Source organism: Macaca nemestrina, chromosome 13 (assembly GCF_043159975.1).
Source record: "Macaca nemestrina isolate mMacNem1 chromosome 13, mMacNem.hap1, whole genome shotgun sequence".
Taxonomy (NCBI): Eukaryota; Metazoa; Chordata; class Mammalia; order Primates; family Cercopithecidae; genus Macaca; species Macaca nemestrina.
Genome location: NC_092137.1, coordinates 27,600,732 through 27,619,278, shown reverse-complemented (window position 1 = coordinate 27,619,278; position 18,547 = coordinate 27,600,732). Strand labels below are relative to the sequence as shown.

Genomic DNA, 18,547 nt, shown 5'->3' with positions numbered 1-18,547 from the left:
ACATTGAAGTTGGGACTAGTTATTTGAATGCTGAATCCCAGTATAGGAATATAATCTCACATTTTAATATGGGTCCTCTATGGGAAAATAGGATCAACTTTGTTTCCCAGAAATTGTTAGTGATGAAAAACTTCAAAATAATTTTCCTGAATTTTCAGCTTTATTTACATGTAAAGTGAATTCCCTTAAAATTGGACTTAAAAAGGATTCTCCTTCAATATGTCCTTACCTTCTAGCTTTAACAACTTTTCTGTTAAATATGTAGTTTATTAAACATTATTAAAAACATTTATCCACTGATTTTATTACTGTTCCAATGTAACACATTTTCTGCTTCATCACTCTATTACCACTCTTAAATGTCTTACACGTGCAAATAATAAAAACTAGTTTTAATGCAGAAATTAGGATTTTAGCATGTAGGTGCTTTAAATTAAATCTCAATTTGTGAGCTGAAAATACAGAAACACGGAACAAGGAAAGCATGGTATCCAAGACAAACTTGAAGGCTTATTCTCTGTGGATGTAAAAACCCTAAGACAATATATTTCTAAGGCTGATAAAAAGTTGTAAAGTAGGAAGCATATTAGTTCTTCTGTTAATTCCCCTCCTGCCACTGGTGTCCTGATTATCTAATTCAGGAGTGGGTAACTTCCACCTGATCTCAGTTCATTTTTACTTCTTATCATCCCAGATAATGGATATGGTATACTGCTTGTGGCTGTCCCTTCCAGAGTGAAGGCTTGAAGACATTAAAAGTTGAATGATAACTGACTTCATACCCTGAAATCCATACCTCTAAGTGAGCAGCAAGTTGGCCAACTAAGATTTCAATCTACATTTTGTCTGCTTTGCTATTTAGAAAATTACACAGGGTTAAGAAAGTGAATTTAGATGGAAAATACCTCTGAGGTGAAATTTAAGACCTGCTATGATTGCTAAAATGAAGCCTACAATTGAAATGAAGCCCCTGCAAAAACTGGGGAAGAAACTAGGCAGAGGCAACAGTGAATGCAAATGCCTTAAGATGGCAATAAGCTTGGTAGGTTCAAGGAACAGAAAGGTGTGTGTATAGTTGGGGAATGGTCAAAGAACAAGGGTGGAGGCTATTAAGGCTAGCAGGAGTTATGAGCACAGAGACGTAGACCGAGGGCCTTTAGCAGGTGAATGAGGTCTGATTTACAATGTTAAAAACTACAGCTGTTAGGTGGAGTGTATCCAAGCCAGAAGAAAGTGGAAGGAAACCAATTAGGAAGATACTGTAGTCTAGGCAAGAGGTAATGATGGCTTAGATTGGAATGGCAGAAGTACAGTGAACAGATTCAAAATGTAGTTGGTGGTAGACAGGACTTGCTAATGGGTTTGCTATGAGAAGAGAGAGAGGAATCAAGATGAAGCAAGAGTAAATTTCTAAAATGTTCTCTTTTAAGGAGATGTACAGAATTTTTTTTTTTTTTTAATATTTTTTGAGACAGTCTCACTGTGTCACACAGGCTGGAGTGCAGTAGCATGATCACAGCTCATGGCAGCATCTCGATCTCCTGGACCCAAGCAGTCCTCCCATCTTAGCCTCCCAAGTAGCTGGGACTATAGGTGCACACCACAATGTCCAGCTAATTTTTTTATTTTTTGTAGAGATGAGATTTCACCACATTGCCCAGGTTAGTCTAGAACTCCTGAGCTCAAGCGATCCTCCAGCCTCAACCTCCCAAAATGTTAGGATGACAGGTGTGAGCCACCATGCCCGGCCCCAGACATTGAGACATATTCATGATGATACAAGAAACCCTACTCAATTTTGTAGCTTGTATTCTACTGTATGACTATATCGCAATTTATCCATTCTGATAATGGATAATTATTGTGTATTAGAGCAGGCTGACAAGAGACCCAAGAATGTATAATGTCTCAAGTAACAGACATTTATTTCTTGCTCACTTAATAGTCTCAGATACATGTTCCTGGTTGGCAAGCAAGTGGCTCTCCTTCAAGAGGTGATTCAGGGAGTCAAGATCCCTTCCATTTTGTGTTCTTCCATCTCCTAGGGCCCCATCAGCATCTGCATTTAGTTGGAAGAAGGGCAAAGAAAGCTTGGAGGTACACCCACTCAAAGTTCTAACCTGCAAGTGGCATTCATCACTCCACTCACATTCCATGGGAAAGGAGTTAGCTGGCTCTCCTTCACTAGAGAGAGTGGAGGGATGGGGGATAACTGGGAAATACAGTCCAGTCATTTGTTCTATAATCCCGTAACTTGCAGAGGTGAAAGTAGTTCTCTGATACATGTTTTCAGTATTTCTCTCTTGTAAACTGTACTGCAATAATCATTCTTTTTTGTGTCTCTTTGTATGCCTGGACAAGAGGAGTTTCTCTGTGTATGCCCAGGAGATAAACTGTTAAGTCTTCGGGCACCTGTCTTCAACTTTGCTAGCTATTGCCAAATCACTTTTGAAGTGACTGTACCAATTTGCATTCCAAACCATGTATGAAAGTTCATAATACTGTCAAACTTAGTTTATGTTAGTCTAATGAATTTTTTTAAAAAAACTTTAAAACTCAATACTGTGATTAGAATAGTCTTACTGAGTCTTGCTGATCCCTGGTCTTGGTCAGGAAAAAGAAAAGGAATGCCTGCAAGGGGTCCCTGGATGAGACCAGGCAAGTTTCCTATACGAATCCACTTTAATCTCAAACTACTCATTTTAACCAGCATAACTCAGGTTAAATTAAAGATAAAATTTTAACCAGCATAATTCAGGTTAAAATTCAGGTTAACTAAAGAACTACTGAGACAACTGCATGTGGAATTTATTTCAAACTCACCCCCATCTCTAGCCATCTTCTTACCCCCATACAGTGTCAAGGAGTCACACAGCAGGTCGGCGTCAAAGAACACTGGAAACATCTTTCTGAGAGTCATTTATTTCTTTTGTCATTGCCAAACATTCCCCAGGTCTTACTCACCAGAAATTAACATAGCTTCTTCATTTCTCCTCCCTGACAACCCTCATCTACTGAAAGGGCTTTAAATGCACACTGCCCATGAAAATGCAGAGTGCACATACCATGTCCTTAACTTGTTTCAAAACTACCTATTCTGGCAGTAACCAATTCAGGTGTCGGTGCTCCCTTGTTTGAAAGTGGTCTTCACAAAAGCCCACATTTTAAAGCTATTTGGAGGAGCACAGAGAGTTAAAGTGGTAATAGCCTTTCAGAATTTGAAAAGGTAGTACTTGTCTGTATCAGGGTTCATTTTTTATGTGGCATATGCCACAAAATAGGCAAGAATATATAAGACCAATATTTACGCAAAACGGGGAAGAGAATCCAGAAACACGACAACAAAGCTGCTCTAACCAATGTTCCAGACAAAGTCACCCTCAAAGAGAAATAACCCATTAAACATTACCAGGTAGGCATGAGGTACAGAAAAAGAATTTTACTTTCCAGCTCCAGATAAATATCTACATCTGGTGTCAAAGTCTCAGGATATAAAGAGGATAGAACTCCATATATAAAAGAGGACAGGACAATATTCTCAGAAAATTCAAAAAGACAGAGGTTGGCTAAGGGGATGGGTGAAAACAGTGGGGTGTAAACTAACAAGTGAGGTAAAGTCCGGGGAGAAGGAATGCGCACCTTGGTTTTCCCTCAGTGGCACTACCAGGAGCACTAGGAGACTGTCAAAATATCAGGGGCAATGTGATATTTCTCAATTCTTAAAACCAAAGCAGCAAAAATAAGCTTCAGAAGGCAAGTGATCATAGCTATGGATGAGGCCTCAGGCTCCAGGAAAGTTGGGGCAATATTTATTGCTGCTTCTACTTTCTCTTTCCTGTCATTTTAATGTTTGGGTCATGTTACTCCTAAGGCTGCTTTTCATGTCTGTGGGTCTAGTCACTGCTACTAGGTACAAAGCATTTCCCAGTATAAACAGCATAGGGTAGTTCTAGATTTTTCATCCTAAATGCATTTTCTTACTTTCAGTCTTAAAACCATATTGAGAGGACAAACAGCCTCCATAAAGTTTGTTTCCCAAGGAGACAGAGTAAGCTTATTATATGAATGACAACAGTTCTAGCTTCTAGACTTGTTATATCACAAATACAAAATGACAAATCAGTTATGGTTTTAAAAAATTAATCTGGAATGGTTTCACAAGCTAGATGATGGAGCAGCTACTAAATCAATGGAGCTTCCAAGAACATTCTATACCCCAGGAAGGAAAGGACAACCAAAGAGGTTTCTTAGTTTTGTACAGGGCAAGAGGAGCCTATAGTTGGCCTTGAGAGGGAGCTCTTTGGGAAGATAAGAAAAAAACAAGAGGACTTGAGGAGGAATAGCAGGAAAACCTACTAAAAGGGGAGGGGGGAATCAAAGTGTAAGAAGGGAAGACAGTGAAATTTACACAGGAGGAAGGAGCTGAGAAAGTGACAGCCTTATACAAACAGCTGAAAGAATCTTCACTCAGTCCTCCCAGCACAGGTCCCCGTGACAACAGCATCACATCTGCTTTCCTAGGAGCGTTTTTACACTGACTGCCTATTTCCTTCCTCGTTTATGATTAGTCTTTGGGGGCTTTACTTTCTGGAACTGTGCTGGCACTGGCTCCTGCTCTGGTTCCTTACAGGAGGCTGACACTACCAGTTCCTCATTTCTCCTCTGATCCTTCCCTACTCTAAGACTCAGCTCTGTCTCAGGAAGCTCAATGCCAGGCTGCTGCCGCCTTCTTAGAGACCTTCTGCTCCTGTGCTGCTGCCTCCGCTTTTCTTCTTCTTGCTGCCGCTGCTTTATCTTCATCAGCTTTTCAAAGCTTTTGGTGGTTGTTGGGTTTACAACGAACCAGTCCTAGAGAGGCAAAATAGAAATGTCATCCAGTTGAAACTATAGTGAAGAACATAAAGGTGGAGGAAGAATGGAAAAAAGGCATGATTAGGGCAGAACACAGTAAGAAGGAAACAGATATGGAACCATATCTCAGGATTCTATATTTTAAGATGGAGAAATCCAATACAGAGCAGCTATTATAAGCACATATTTTGTAAGGCATAATTCTAGGGACTTTAATAAATGATCTATAAAGTCTGTTTACTTAGCATCATCCCACTCTTATATCTCCTGAGTATAAATCTCATCATGAGACGTAACACACTGAGCCACAGGAGATTTTTATTCCATGATGGCATCGTAACTAAGAGTATGAATTTTGCAGCCAAGACCTCCTGGGTGCAAATCCCAGCTCTGTTTCTAGACAAGTGACCATGGGCAAATTACTTAACATTTTCGAGGCTCAGTTTAAAAAATTAAGGGGTAGGGGACATGAAATCCAATTATAAAGTATTTTTGCCAAAAACCAAAGAACTTCAATCTTATCAAGTGATCTGTTCAATCTTCTAAATCTACCAATTCATAGGAAAAGTCAGGATAGGGAGTTGAGCCCAATCTCTCTGCCCCACTGCAAGACTCCACTGCAGTGGTCCCTGTACGTCAAAAACAAACAATAACAACAACAAAAAGCAAAAGAGGAAATAGCCAGGATAGAGGAATACTACCATAGAGTGCAATCAGCGAAATTCCAGAATGTGGGTACATGTATGTGACAAGTGATCCGGTTTCTTCAATAAATGGCAAATGTGTAAAAAGGAAGAGGAAGCTTTTAGTCTTGCACCATGTAATGAGATAGCCACTAGCCACGTGTGGTAAGTGATGTGTTTAAATGTAAGTAAAACAAATTAAGATATGCTTTCATGTAAAATATACACCAAATTTCAAAGACTTGGTATGAAAAAAATGTAAAATATCTCAATAATTTATTGATTTACATGTTAAAAATAACTTTAGATATATTGGGCTTAATAAATTATTAACATTAGTTTCATCTTTTTAAAATACTTTTTTAATGTGGCTACTAGAAAATTTTAAATTATATACATGGCTCACAGTACTTTTTTTTGGATAGTACTGCTCTAGATTAAAACAAACAAATGCAATATTTGGACTTTGTTTTAGATCCCAATTTGAATAAATCAACTCTGAAAAAACATTATAAGATAATCAGGGAAATTTAAATAACAACTGGATATATGATAATATTAAAATTCTTAACTTTTTTAGGTATAATGATGTTTGTGGTCATATGTTTTCAAAAGTCATCTCTTACAGATACATATTGAAAGAAGCACTTACAGCTGAAATTATATGTGGAATTTGCTTTAAAGTAAGTCTTTAAGGGAGGAGAAAAGTGAGGTTATAAATGACACAAGATTGGCCATACACTGATGGTTGCTGAGGATGGCTGACAGCACACTGGGTTCATTATGCTACTTTCTCTACTTTCGTGTGTTTGAAATTTTCTGTTAAAAAAAAAAAAAGTAGTGTAAGAAAATGTGATGGAGGGAGGAAGAAACAGGGTAAAGATGTTTTTACCACCCACAAAATTCATAAATAGAGGCATAAATCAATAAACAAATGCCTGGGAGCATGCCCCAAACCAAATGAAATTTGTTGGTTCCAACTCCATTGGTTTTAACTTTTTAGGAAGAAAATGGACAAACCAGTTAACTATATAAAGGCCAGATTTTGTCAGGAGATAATTACCTTTTTTTTTTGAACAGAGTCTTGCTCTTTCGCCCAGGTTGGAGTGCAGTGGCGCAATCTCAGCTCACTGCAACCTCCGTCTCCCGGGTTCAAGCAAATCTTCTGCCTCAGCCTCCCAAGTAGCTGGGATTACAGGTGCCCGCCACCATGCCAGCTAACTTTTTAGTAGAGATGGGGTTTCACCATGATGGCCAGGCTGGTCTCAAACTCCTGACCTCAGGTGATCTGCCCGCCTCGGCCTCCCAAAGTGCTGAGATTACATGCGTCAACCACAGTGCCCCGCCGATATTTACCTTTTAAATACTCCCTGAAGCAAAAAAAGATATGCTATTATGACTAAAAAGATATGACTGCCTTCAGAAGACATCTCAGATTTTGGTTAGGGATTCTGAAAGCTTATGCCAGTAAAGCAACAGAAACCAAACTTTATGGAAGTAATTAAGACTCACATTGTTAAGTACTATCAAATTTGAGGGCAGAGAATAAATAAAGGTGTTCCCTTTATTTTTCCACACCAGGCAGCAATAGTTTCTGCAGTAAGATATTCCAAGAGAATGCACATTGTATTCCTAAGCTATTGTAGTAGGAGTATGTAATTATATCATAAACAATTTCTCTGTTCACCTGTATTACTAAAAAACCTTCCCCAAGAGAAAATCCTTGACCTTCTGAACTTTAAAGCATTTTAATATACAATTTTTAAATTTTTTTATTTTGAAAAATTACAAACCTTCAGAAAAGTTGTAACAGTTCAATGAACAATCAAATTTACCATTGTTAATCTCTTTCCTTCCTCTCTTCCTTCTTCCCTCCTTCTTTCTTTTGTTGAACGATGTGCAAGTTACTTGCAGACATCATAATACTTCATCACTAAACACTTTGGCATATATCTGCCTAAGGGCATTTTCCTGCATGACTACAACTATCACCTTTGGGAATGTTAACACTGACACAATACTATTATTTAATATAGTCAGCATTCAAATTTCCCCAACTGTCTCAATAATGTCCTTTATAGTTGTTTTATCCAGTATTTTAAACAGCATTAAAAATGGGTTGCTGGAAGACATCAGAATGCTAGAAGGCGTGAATGTATAGAGATCACTGTGAAACAAGAATTTCGAACATGTAAATTCAACCTGGTTCCCAAATGTTTAACTTAATTGGATTTAAAGGAATTAGAAGAGTTCAGGCTGGGCACGGTGGCTCACACCTGTAATGCTAGCACTTTGGGAGGCCGAGGCAAGTGGATCACCTGAGATCAGGAGTTGAAGACCAGCCTGGCCAACATGGCAAAACCCCGTCTCTACTGAAAATACAAAAATTAGCCAGGTGTGGTGGCAGATGCCTGTAATCCCAACTACTCAGGGAGTATTGCTCGAACCCGAGAGCTGGATGTTGCAATAAGCCCTCCAGATTGGGCAACAGAGTGAGACTCTGTCTAAAAAAAAGAAGAGTTCAAGGATGCTTACAGTCACAGTGATTTTTTTTTTTGAGTCAGGATCTCTGTTGCCTAGGCTGGAGGGCAGTGGCGCAATCAGCTCACTGCAGCCTCAAACTCTTGGGTTTAGGTGATCCTCCTGCCTTGGCCTCCCAAAGTGCTGAGATTAGAGGCATGAGCCACCCTGCCCACCCATCAGAGTGTCTTCAAATACTTTCACAGAAAAATACAATTATATATCTAAGTTTAGAGAATATTTTAACTCTAATGTCTCTGGTAACCACTTTAGAGTTACTTTCCTTGAGAGCCTTAATCCGTAACAACAGGGAGAAAGTCTACCTCTCTTGTGGCTTACATATCAGGTCCACAGGATTACAAAAACCTCACCTCAGCATGGACAGAGTTGATGTGATACTTGACACCACTCTCTGACACAAATTCTTTCTGACATAGAAGACATTTGTATTTTCCAGCCACAAAGTTTCCCTATTTCCAAGAGAGAAACAAAAAGAATTATTGGTAAATTTAGAAACACATACCTGGGTTATGTGTAGGGACTGTTAGAGATGAAAAGAGGGAATTCTATTTCAGCAAAGGTTAAGAAGGAAAAAGATCAAATATAGTAATAGATTTAGGAAAACCAGCTTGGATGGATAATTACCAACATAAATCCATCCTAGTGCAATTCTGTTCCAATCACCCACCCTACTTCAACACAACCTGAAAGTCTCCTACTTTTTCTCAGGTAACATGCCACATCTTTCTAGCTTCCTATGTTGCTTTAACTTTACTTCCAGGTTGTCTTGGTTCCTCCCCCAAAATGATCAAATGCCCAAAATTCACCAGAGGCACCAATGTACAATTCTTCCCGCTATGATCCACTGTTGCAAAAAGTGCCTTCAAAATCCAGAATTAGAAGAGTACCATCCATAATACCTAGTTTAAGGACTCAGAAACTAGGATCAAGATGACAAACTCCTAAGCATTCCTGGACAGATCTGGTTTAGATGCCTACAACTCCCTTGTTGCCTTGAACTGAGACTTCTCTCCCCTCCTGAAGCTTCAGGTTTCCATGGTGCTCATTTTGTGTGAGGAGATTGGAAAATGGCAGCAATTCCCATGGCTGGTAGGTTGTAGGACACCTGGGTCAACATGGAAAAGATTCAGTGAGGTGAATCGCTGTTAGCCTGACACCCTATCCCACCTCCCATCCCCAGAGGCCAGTATGGTTCAGATGGGTATAGAGGATCTTTACCAATCCAGATAAGCACATATAAGGTGATTCTACAGTGTTTCAGGCCCACCCAAACAGGGCAGGCCCAGAGTAGGAGACGCTCAAATGCAAGGAGCTGAATCTCTTAGAATTCAGGGATAGGAACTCAGGGTAGGAACTCAGAACAAATATATTTTTCTCCGAATTCCTTTAACTTGATAATGACTTGTGACTATGGTGATCTTTTCTAAGCCTTGGACATGCCCTGGCATCCCACCCAATACCAGACCAATAATCTTTGAGACATAAAAAACTAAAGCAGCCTCTGAAGATAATGGTAAACAGGACAACTAGCTGTTCACCTAAACTGAATTCTCTTCCATGTCAGACTATTTTAGAGAACACGTTAAGATATTAAGTTTAAAAAGTTACAAACCAATGTACAAGAGCCCAGGTGAGCTTTAAGGCCAGATACACTACTGTAGACAGCCTCACAGCCCTGAAAAAGAGAAGAAATAGTGTGAAGACTATGCCAAATAGCTCCCTTCTCTGAACAATCTAGCCATTTACGCTGACCAACTCCACATTTGAAGGAAGAAAACCAATAATCTGTGCCACAAACCAAATGAAAAAAGAATATACATGCAAGCCACAAAAGCAAGAAGAAAAGCCAAGGAAAGGTAAAAAGAAAAGAAACAGAAGGTGAACAAGTTTTTTAGGAAAGATTAAGCCATTTCCTTCCCTTGGTACCTTCTCTGACACTTAAGAGAAACATGGAAAATTATATAGTTAGTTTTTTTTTAAATCTGCTTTATTTAGTGCAAATGTGTTCCCTCTTCTTTTATATTTACTCCTCTGCAAAGTACTGAATCTACTATAGCTGTGATGGTTTAAAGATGGCTCTCTCCCTCATCTTGACTCTAGAAAATAAAAATATTTTTAGAATCGTAAAAATAAAGATGGCTGCAAATTATCTTCCACTCTTGCCATCAAGAAGTGGAGTCTAGTTACCCTTCCTGTGAATCTGGGTTAGTCCCATGATTCCTTTGATCAATAAAACACCATGGAAGTGATGCTGGCAAATTCTGAAGCTAGATTTTAAGAGATGTGCAGCCCTGCTTTCATGTTCTCAAAATATTCTCTGAAAAGTCAGTCACTGTGTACCCTGCTGGTAGCCCAACTACTCTGCTAGAGAAAGAGGCCATATGGACAGCCAAGCTCCCAGATAAATGCAGCTGCACAGAAACCATCTTGAACATTCCAGTCTCACTGAGTTTCCAGCTGAACGCACTCTCATGAGTGATTCCAGCTGATGCTACATACCGCCGGAGAACTGCCCTGCTGAGCCTTTACAGAATTACTGCTCTACAGAATTGTGAACAACTAAAATAACTGTTTTAAGCCACTGAGGCTCAGGTGTTTTGTCATGAAGGAATAAATAACAGAAGCATGCTTGATAAACATTTACTGAATAAATGAATGAGAAAGAACCACCTGGTTAGGACACTGAATACGATGATATTTCTTGATATCTGTCTTCCATTTATGTAGTACTTCCTGGCTGAAGGTAGGGAGCCCTGGGCGAGTATATTTTAACTACAAGACAAGACAACCAGAAACATTAGATAAATCAAACTCCCAACCAAAATATCCCAAAAGTTTCACACCCAACTCTTTAGGTTATATAATTCTGAAATCTATACTTTTGAATACAAAAAAACTGTAAGATATAAGACCCTGTAAAGTACCTGAAACTGGTAAGTATACTGGTCTATTGTTTGTCTTAGAAAAGTTTGATTTTTAACAGAGGACAAGAGACTCAGATATACTTCACCTACAGTTTAAAAAGAAAAAAAAGCTACAGAGTACTACATAGAATTAAAATATGTGTTAAAAAAGAACGATTCATAGGTTCTAATGATTAGGAAAGAAAAAAATAAATTTAAAAAATGTTGAGAGAGAGAGGGATACAAATTTGCATTCGTATACTCATCGTAAATGTAGATGAGTAAAAGGTTAGAAGTGTATAAATCAAAATATTAACAGTGGTATTCTCTGGTAGAATTTTTTTTTTTTTTTTGAGACAGAGTCTCGCTCTGTCGCCCAGGCTGGAGTGCAATGGCACGATCTCGGCTCACTGCAAGCTCCGCCTCCTGGGTTCACGCCATTCTCCTGCCTCAGCCTCCCGAGTAGCTGGGACTACATCTCTGGTAGAATTTTGAATCATTTTCATACTTTTTCCTACCTATCTGCATTTCTAATTTTTCTTCAATTATAACATGCTAATTTTGGTATTTTTAAAATCCTAAAACAAAAAAATTAAGGTTCAAGATAAAACAGGGATATGAGAGAAATCAGGGAACAGAATATATAATATTTACTTATACTTCAAAAGTAGAATTATTTCTAGCACTTCTTTTTTTTTTTTTTTTTTGAGATGGAGTCTCGCTCTGTCGCCCAGGCTGGAGTGCAGTGGCCGGATCTCAGCTCACTGCAAGCTCCACCTTCCGGGTTCACACCATTCTCCTGCCTCAGCCTCCCGAGTAGCTGGGACTACAGGCGCCCGCCACCTCGCCCGGCTAGTTTTTTTTGTATTTTTTAGTAGAGACGGGGTTTCACCGTGTTAGCCAGGATGGTCTCGATCTCCTGACCTCGTGATCCACCCGTCTCGGTCTCCCAAAGTGCTGGGATTACAGGCTTGAGCCACCGTCTAGCACTTCTTTTTACAGGCTTTGACTTGAGTTGATCTCTCCTTACAACTACAACTAGAGTTTCCAGAGAGGAGAGAGCAACCTGCACAGACAATTCTTGCAAAGTCCACCATGGGTAAATAGTTGTATTTCTGGTGAGTAAACAATCTTCCTGCTTTGACAATGGAAGTGTCTGAAAAGAAGCTGATTCTCTGCGACCAAAAAAACATACCCAAAGCCCATAAAGGTAATAGAGGAAGTAAGGAAGGTAGCCCAAAGAACCTCTGGTAAATCTTTGAAAGAACAGAGTACACAGTACTTTCATAGAGTACAGAGGTGGCTTTATTTATAAGCATTTAGTCTCCTCTGAAGCTAGTGTAAATGGGCCTATCTAAAATCTTTTTTACAGCTCCATAGTACATAGTTTATATAAATACAGTTATAAATGTATCATAAATATGATAGTAACAAACTATCATATTTATGGAAATGAAGTACTATCCAGCTATAAAAAAAGATGAGGATGATTTCTGTAAACACATGTGGAGTAATTTCCAGGATAAACAGTTGACCCTTGAACAACATGGGTTTGAACTGTGCAGGTCTTATATGTGGATTTTTGCAACCAAACAAAGACCAAAAATACTGTATTTTCAGTACACAAAACCCATCTACATAGAAGACCACTTTTCATATACACAGGTTTGGCAGGGCTGACTGTGGAACTTAAGCATGCACAAATTTGGGTATTCACAGAGGTCCTGGAACCAATGTCCCACATATACTGAGGGACAATTGTGTGTGTGTGTGTGTGTGTGTGTGTGTGTGTATATATATGTTTGTCTGTTTTATTTTTTTTTTTTTGAGATGGAGTCTCGCTCTGTTGCCCAGGCTGGAGTCTAGTGTTGCTATCTTGGCTCACTGCAACCTCCGCCTTCCAGGTTCAAGCGATTCTCCTGTCTCAGTCTTCCAAGTAGCTAGGACTACAGGCGTGCGCCACCATGCCCAGCTAATTTTTGTATTTTTAGTAGAGACAGGGTTTCACCATGTTGGCCAGGATGGTCTCAATCTCTTGACCTCGTGATCTGCCTGCCTGGGCCTCCCAAAGTGCTGGGATTACAGGCTTGAGCCACCACATCCGGCCACAACTATACTATTAAGTGAAACAAAGCAGAGTACCAAAACAATTATCTGTAGTAAGAAAGAAGGGGATATAAGAAAATATACATGTATCTGATGATCCATCACATAAAAATACAGGAAGGATAAACTAAAAACGAATGAGTTTGGTTATCTTTGGAGGTAGATGGGAACACAGTAGAAAGAAAAGGGGAATGGGAATGGAATAGTTGGGATGAGGAGTAGTGACTCAGAACATATCTCTTTGAATATGTCTGATTTAGAACCATGGTGGTTTCATATACTCCCAAAATAAATGACTAGTTACATTAAATAGGATGCAGGGGAGACCCAAAACTTAATAAGAATAACACATGGATCTATTACAAATAAGTGACACAATGATGGGGACAGGAAAGAAAAAACCAACCTCAGTAACTTTGGAAAATACTATTTTCACTATATTCTGTAAGGCTCAAGATGAAAAGAAGTATATATAAATACAGAAAATTTGTTTTTTACAGGGGAATGAGTTGGTAATTCTGAAACTATTTTATGTACTACTAGAATTGAGCAAATAAGTAAATATACTGTGGATAATGAGAACCAGGTTTCTCACTGCTGGAGAAAGAAGTTACAAATAAGGAAAAAGGAAGACTAGAAGGAAACTTGTGGTGTTGGATTGGAAATGAAGGTCTCATGGCTTTTAATATACATATAGATAGCCATACAAATAAATATGGATGTGTACGTGTGCATGTATGACTATACATGCATTTATATCCTAACTCTATCTACCAAGAAGGCACAGAAACAATGACACTCCAGTAGAACAAGGACTAAAATATATTTTAGAACAAGGACTTCTAAATATATTCTTTAATAAAAGGAACTAGGATTCCTTAGAGAAATAGTTGATTCCAGGGCTGGGGCCGGAAAAAATGGAAGATAAGCCTACGGCCTGTCCTATCATGTCATAAAGTAAAAAATGTTCTCAAAAAAAGATAGGGGATGTCAAAAAGACATAGGAGCCCACTTGAAAGAGCTCTCAACTGCCAAATCTGGGACATGTTAAGCAGCAAAATAAATAGCACTGGATTATAACCCATGGAATAAAATAAATATCATTGAGTCTTTACTTACACAAATAAATAGAGAAAAACAACAGATCTTTTCACAGTAGAGTTCTAATCAATAATTATAGAAAAAAATCATGGAAACTGAAAACCATTATGTAAACATCACAGGCATAACTGTTGCAGGTGGCCAGGCGCAGTGGTTCATGCCTGTAATCCCAGCACTCTGGGAGGCCGAGGGGGGTGAATCACAAGGTCAGGAGTTCGAGATCAGCCTGGCCAATATGGTGAAACCCCGTCTCTACTATAACTACAAAAATTAGCCAGGTGTGGTGGTGCACACCCGTAGTCCCAGCTACTCGGGAAGTTGATGTAGAGGAATCACTTGAACCCGGGAAGCGGAGGTTGCAATGGGCCGAGACCACGCCTGGGTGACAAAGTAAGACTCCGTCTCAAAAAAAAAAACCAAAAAAAAAAAAACTGTCACTGGCAAATATCGTCAATGGATGCTAATCTAAGTAGGCAACAGTATAAGAAACAGGATATGTGCATATTCCATCTCCCCACAAAATATTCACTAATTACAAATGGGAAGATTGTAGTTTTGCCATTGAGATACTTAGAAAACACACCATAAGCAACTGATCAAAGTTATCATCATCAGTAAGAGACAAATCAATATCATATACCTTTTGATATGATACATGGAGAAGGGCCAACATTGCTTCAGTGGTATTCTTGCCAAACACATATAGAACTCTCAATCTAATCTTGAGAAAATATCATGCAAATCCATATTGGGGAACATTCTAAAAAATAACCAGCCAGTTCTCTTCAACAGCATCAAAGACATAAAAGACAAAGCCAGGGGAACTATAACAGATTGGAGGAGACTAAGGAGACACAGAAATGAAATAAAATGTGGTATCCTGATAATATCCTAAGGTATGGTTATGTAAGGCATTAGGAGAAGCTAGGTGAAGAGCATTTGGAAACTCTGCTAACTAGTCTAAAATTATTTCAAAGTTAGAAGTTTTTTAAAAAGAATATACATTGCTTATATATACATCAAGAAACAGTGGAAAGATGCACAAAAAGCTGATAAAAATGGTTAACCATGGGGACAGGACAGAACAAGGACGTAGTGGGAGTGGGCTAATTCAATGTTTAGCATCATTTTGAGTTTTTTAACCATTTGAAGAATATGTTATCTACTCAAAAAGATAAAATTTTTATATTTAAGAAAGAATAATGCCTTTTACCTATACGCTGTCAAAAATATAAACCAGGCCATGCACAGTGGCTCACGCCTGTAATCCTAGCGCTTCAGGAGGCCGAGGCAGGCAGATTGCCTGAGCTCAGGAGTTTGAGACCAGTCTGGACAACATGGTAAAACCCATCTCTGCAAAAATTAGCTGGGCGTGGTTGTACATGCCCGTAATCCCAGCTACTTGGGAAGCTGAGGCACGAGAATCGCTTGAACCTGGGAGGCGGAGGATGCAGTAAGCCGAGATCGCGCCATTGCACTTCAGCCTGGGTGACAGAGCAAGATGCTGTCTCAAAAAAAAAAAAAAAAAATATATATATATATATAAAAAACCTATTTGATGATTTTAGGAAAGCATCTGCTGGATGAGAATACTCAACTTTATCAATGAGTTAACAAATATTTATTTATTTATCTATTTATTTTTTGAGACGGAGTCTCACTCTGTCACCCAGGCTGAAGTGAAGTAGCACAATCTCGGCTCACTGCAACCTCTGTCTCCCAGGTTCAAGTGAATCTCCTGCCTCAGTCTCCCGAGTAGCTGAGAGTACAGGCAAGCACCACCATGCCCAGCTAATTTTTTGTATTTTTAGTAGAGATGGGGTTTCACCATGGTAGCCAGGATGGTCTTGATCTCCTGACCTCGTGATCCGCCTGCCTTGGACTCCCAAAGTGCTGCGATTACAGGCATGAGCCACTGCGCTTGGCAACAAATTTATTTATTTTATTTTATTTTATTTTATTTATTTTATTTTATTTATTTTATTTTTATTTTTATTTTTATTTTATTTTTTGAGATGAAGTCTTGCTCTGTGGCCCAGGCTAGATTGCAGTGGCATGATCTTGGCTCACTGCACCCTCTGCCTCCCAGGTTCAAACTATTCTCCTGCCTCAGCCTCCCCAGTACCTGAGACTACAGCTGGGACTACAGGTGTGTCCCACTTGGCTAATTTTTTTTTTTGAGACAGATTTCTGCTCTTGTCGCCCAGGCTGGAGTGCAATGGCATGATCTCGGCTCACTGCAATCTCTGCTTCCCAGGTTCAAGCGATTCTCCTGCCTCAGCCTCCCAAGTAGCTGGGATTACGGGTGCCCGCCTCCATGTCCAGCTAATTTTTGTATTTTTAGTAGAGAAGGGGTTTTGTCATGTTAGCCAGGCTGGTCTCGAACTGCTGACCTAAGGTGATCAGCCTGCCACGGCCTCCTAAAGTGCTGGGATTACAGGTGTGAGACACTGTAGGCCCAGACACTAATTTTTAAAACATTTTTAGTAGAGATGGGGTTTCATCATGTTGACGAGGCTGGTCTCGAACTCCTGACCTCGTGATTCGCCCACCTCGGCCTCCCAAAGTGCTGGGATTACTTTACAGGCGTGAGCCACTGCGCCCGGCCAGTTAACAAATATTTAAATTTCCTTATGATATCCTATGCACAGTGAAACCTGACTGTAATATCATGAGATAACTATCACTGTGCAAAACCCACATTTAAATTGGATTTAGATAGCCATGTACTTTAGCCTGTAGCAGGAAAAAAAAAAAAAAAAAGTAGAAATAAGTCCAAAACAAGAAAGTATACTCTAATATTCAAAAATACAATCCAATTCCTTGAACACCAGGAGCATCCACCAGGAGTGCACACCTACCACCCTGGACTGATTTTTAGACCAAAAAAAGACATAAGTGTTAGAAAACTAGGGTTTGACCTTACTTTCCTTTCTTTTCCTTTTTTTTTTTGGAGACAGAGTTTCACTCTGCCGCCCAGGCTGGAGTGCAGTGGTGCAATCTCGGCTCACTGCAACCTCCACCTCCCGGGTTCAAGCGATTCTCCTGCCTCAGCCTCCTGAGTAGCTGCGACTACAGGTGCCCACCACCACACCTGGCTAATTTTTGTATTTTTAGTAGAGATGGGGTTTCACCACGTTGGCCAGGATGGTCTCGATCTCCTGACCTCATGATCCACCCACCTCAGCCTCCCAAAGTACTGGAATTTCAGCCTTGAGCCACTGCGCCCAGCCTTACTTTCTTGTAAGACATAACATTCCTCTCACATAGGTCAGAGCCCTATGCCAAATGTGAACTTCTTGCTACCCTGGAGAATAAGAGCCCTTTGCTCCTCTCTTACTCCTTATTACGTATCCCTTCGACCTGCTCCCAAGACAATCCCATAGTCATATATCCTTGTCTCCTTTTGGCTAAATAATGCCCCTTCTTCTATGATCTATTCTAATAGATTCTAATAGATCCAAGGGCTTCCAAACAGGTTCTGCACCCCTCAGAAGTATGCTTGGGGCCGTGTAGGGGAACAATAAAAGGATCAAAAAGAAGAAGGCCAAGTAGACAAGGCTTTGGGCTCACTACTCACAGCTACTCAGAGCAAATCTGTTTTTAAGTTATTTTATATACTGGTGTTTTGCATAGGATTTTATTTTGAAAAAAGCGGGGGAGAGGAGTTCTGTTACTACAAAACAAACTGAAATCACTTATCTCAACTAAATATAAACTACTACATATGAACTAGCAAAACAAAAACACATTAAACAAAAATCTAATCTGGGAATTCAGGTTCCCTCTGGAAGCAGTCCAGAATTAAGAGGGCTCTTTAAGGAATTTACGAAACAGACTGTCGCTGTAGAACCTAACTGAATCCAAATACCGAAGCTAGATCAGATGTACTCTATCTCCAAGGATAAACAACAAAATACTGCCTATCACGTACTCATTCAAGTGCATTTACTTCTCTGTGTACAGTAGGCACAACGTTAGACATAATGGTTCCCAAATTGATACATGCTTCTGCCTTACCTTTCGATCATCAGGTACCAGGTCCTGAAGTACCTTCCTCTTGGGCCATTCCTTGGCCAGTTCAGCAGAGGCCAGCTCCTGCAGGTGGTATACAGCTATCTTGGCAGAACGTCTCTGAACTCGGCCCCCACTCTTTGACTCTAGGTTCATCTCCTTTAAGCACTCTGGCTGTCCTGACTCTGGAAAGAAGGATATCTGCAAGAATGAAACACAGCAAAACATAGGCCTGAGAAGTGGCATCTATCACAGCCAGTGATTAAAGGCTGAGCTTCCTGCTCTAAATATTAAAAGAGTTATGTAGTAGAGATTGCTAACCACTAGCATCAAGTTCCACCATATTAA

At 39.6% G+C, this 18,547-nt stretch overlaps 2 protein-coding genes across 9 annotated transcripts in view; one reads left to right on the top strand and one right to left on the bottom strand.

The window, feature by feature from the left end:
* LOC105479741 (coiled-coil domain containing 121) overlaps positions 1–1,529 on the top strand; it is a 4,598-nt gene extending 3,069 nt beyond the window's left edge. The window contains exon 2 of one of the 2 annotated variants that reach the window (XM_011737921.3): positions 1–1,529. This exon is cut by the window's left edge and continues 1,976 nt beyond it. The gene's annotated coding sequence lies outside the window, so the exon portion shown is untranslated. The other variant, XM_011737920.3, reaches the window with a different exon arrangement.
* Positions 1,530–2,906: 1,377 nt separating this feature from the next.
* Positions 2,907–18,547, bottom strand: part of LOC105479742 (zinc finger protein 512) — a 38,974-nt gene continuing 23,333 nt past the window's right edge. For 4 of the 7 annotated variants that reach the window (XM_011737924.2, XM_011737922.2, XM_011737923.3 and 1 more), the window contains 5 exons: positions 18,206–18,400; positions 10,746–10,847; positions 9,688–9,750; positions 8,426–8,524; positions 2,907–4,848 (listed from right to left, as the gene is read on the bottom strand). In XM_011737924.2, coding sequence (XP_011736226.1) covers positions 4,543–4,848; positions 8,426–8,524; positions 9,688–9,750; positions 10,746–10,847; positions 18,206–18,400 — 765 coding nt within the window. In that variant the 3' untranslated portion in view covers positions 2,907–4,542. The other 3 variants (XR_011611563.1, XM_071076423.1, XM_011737932.2) reach the window with 3 other exon arrangements.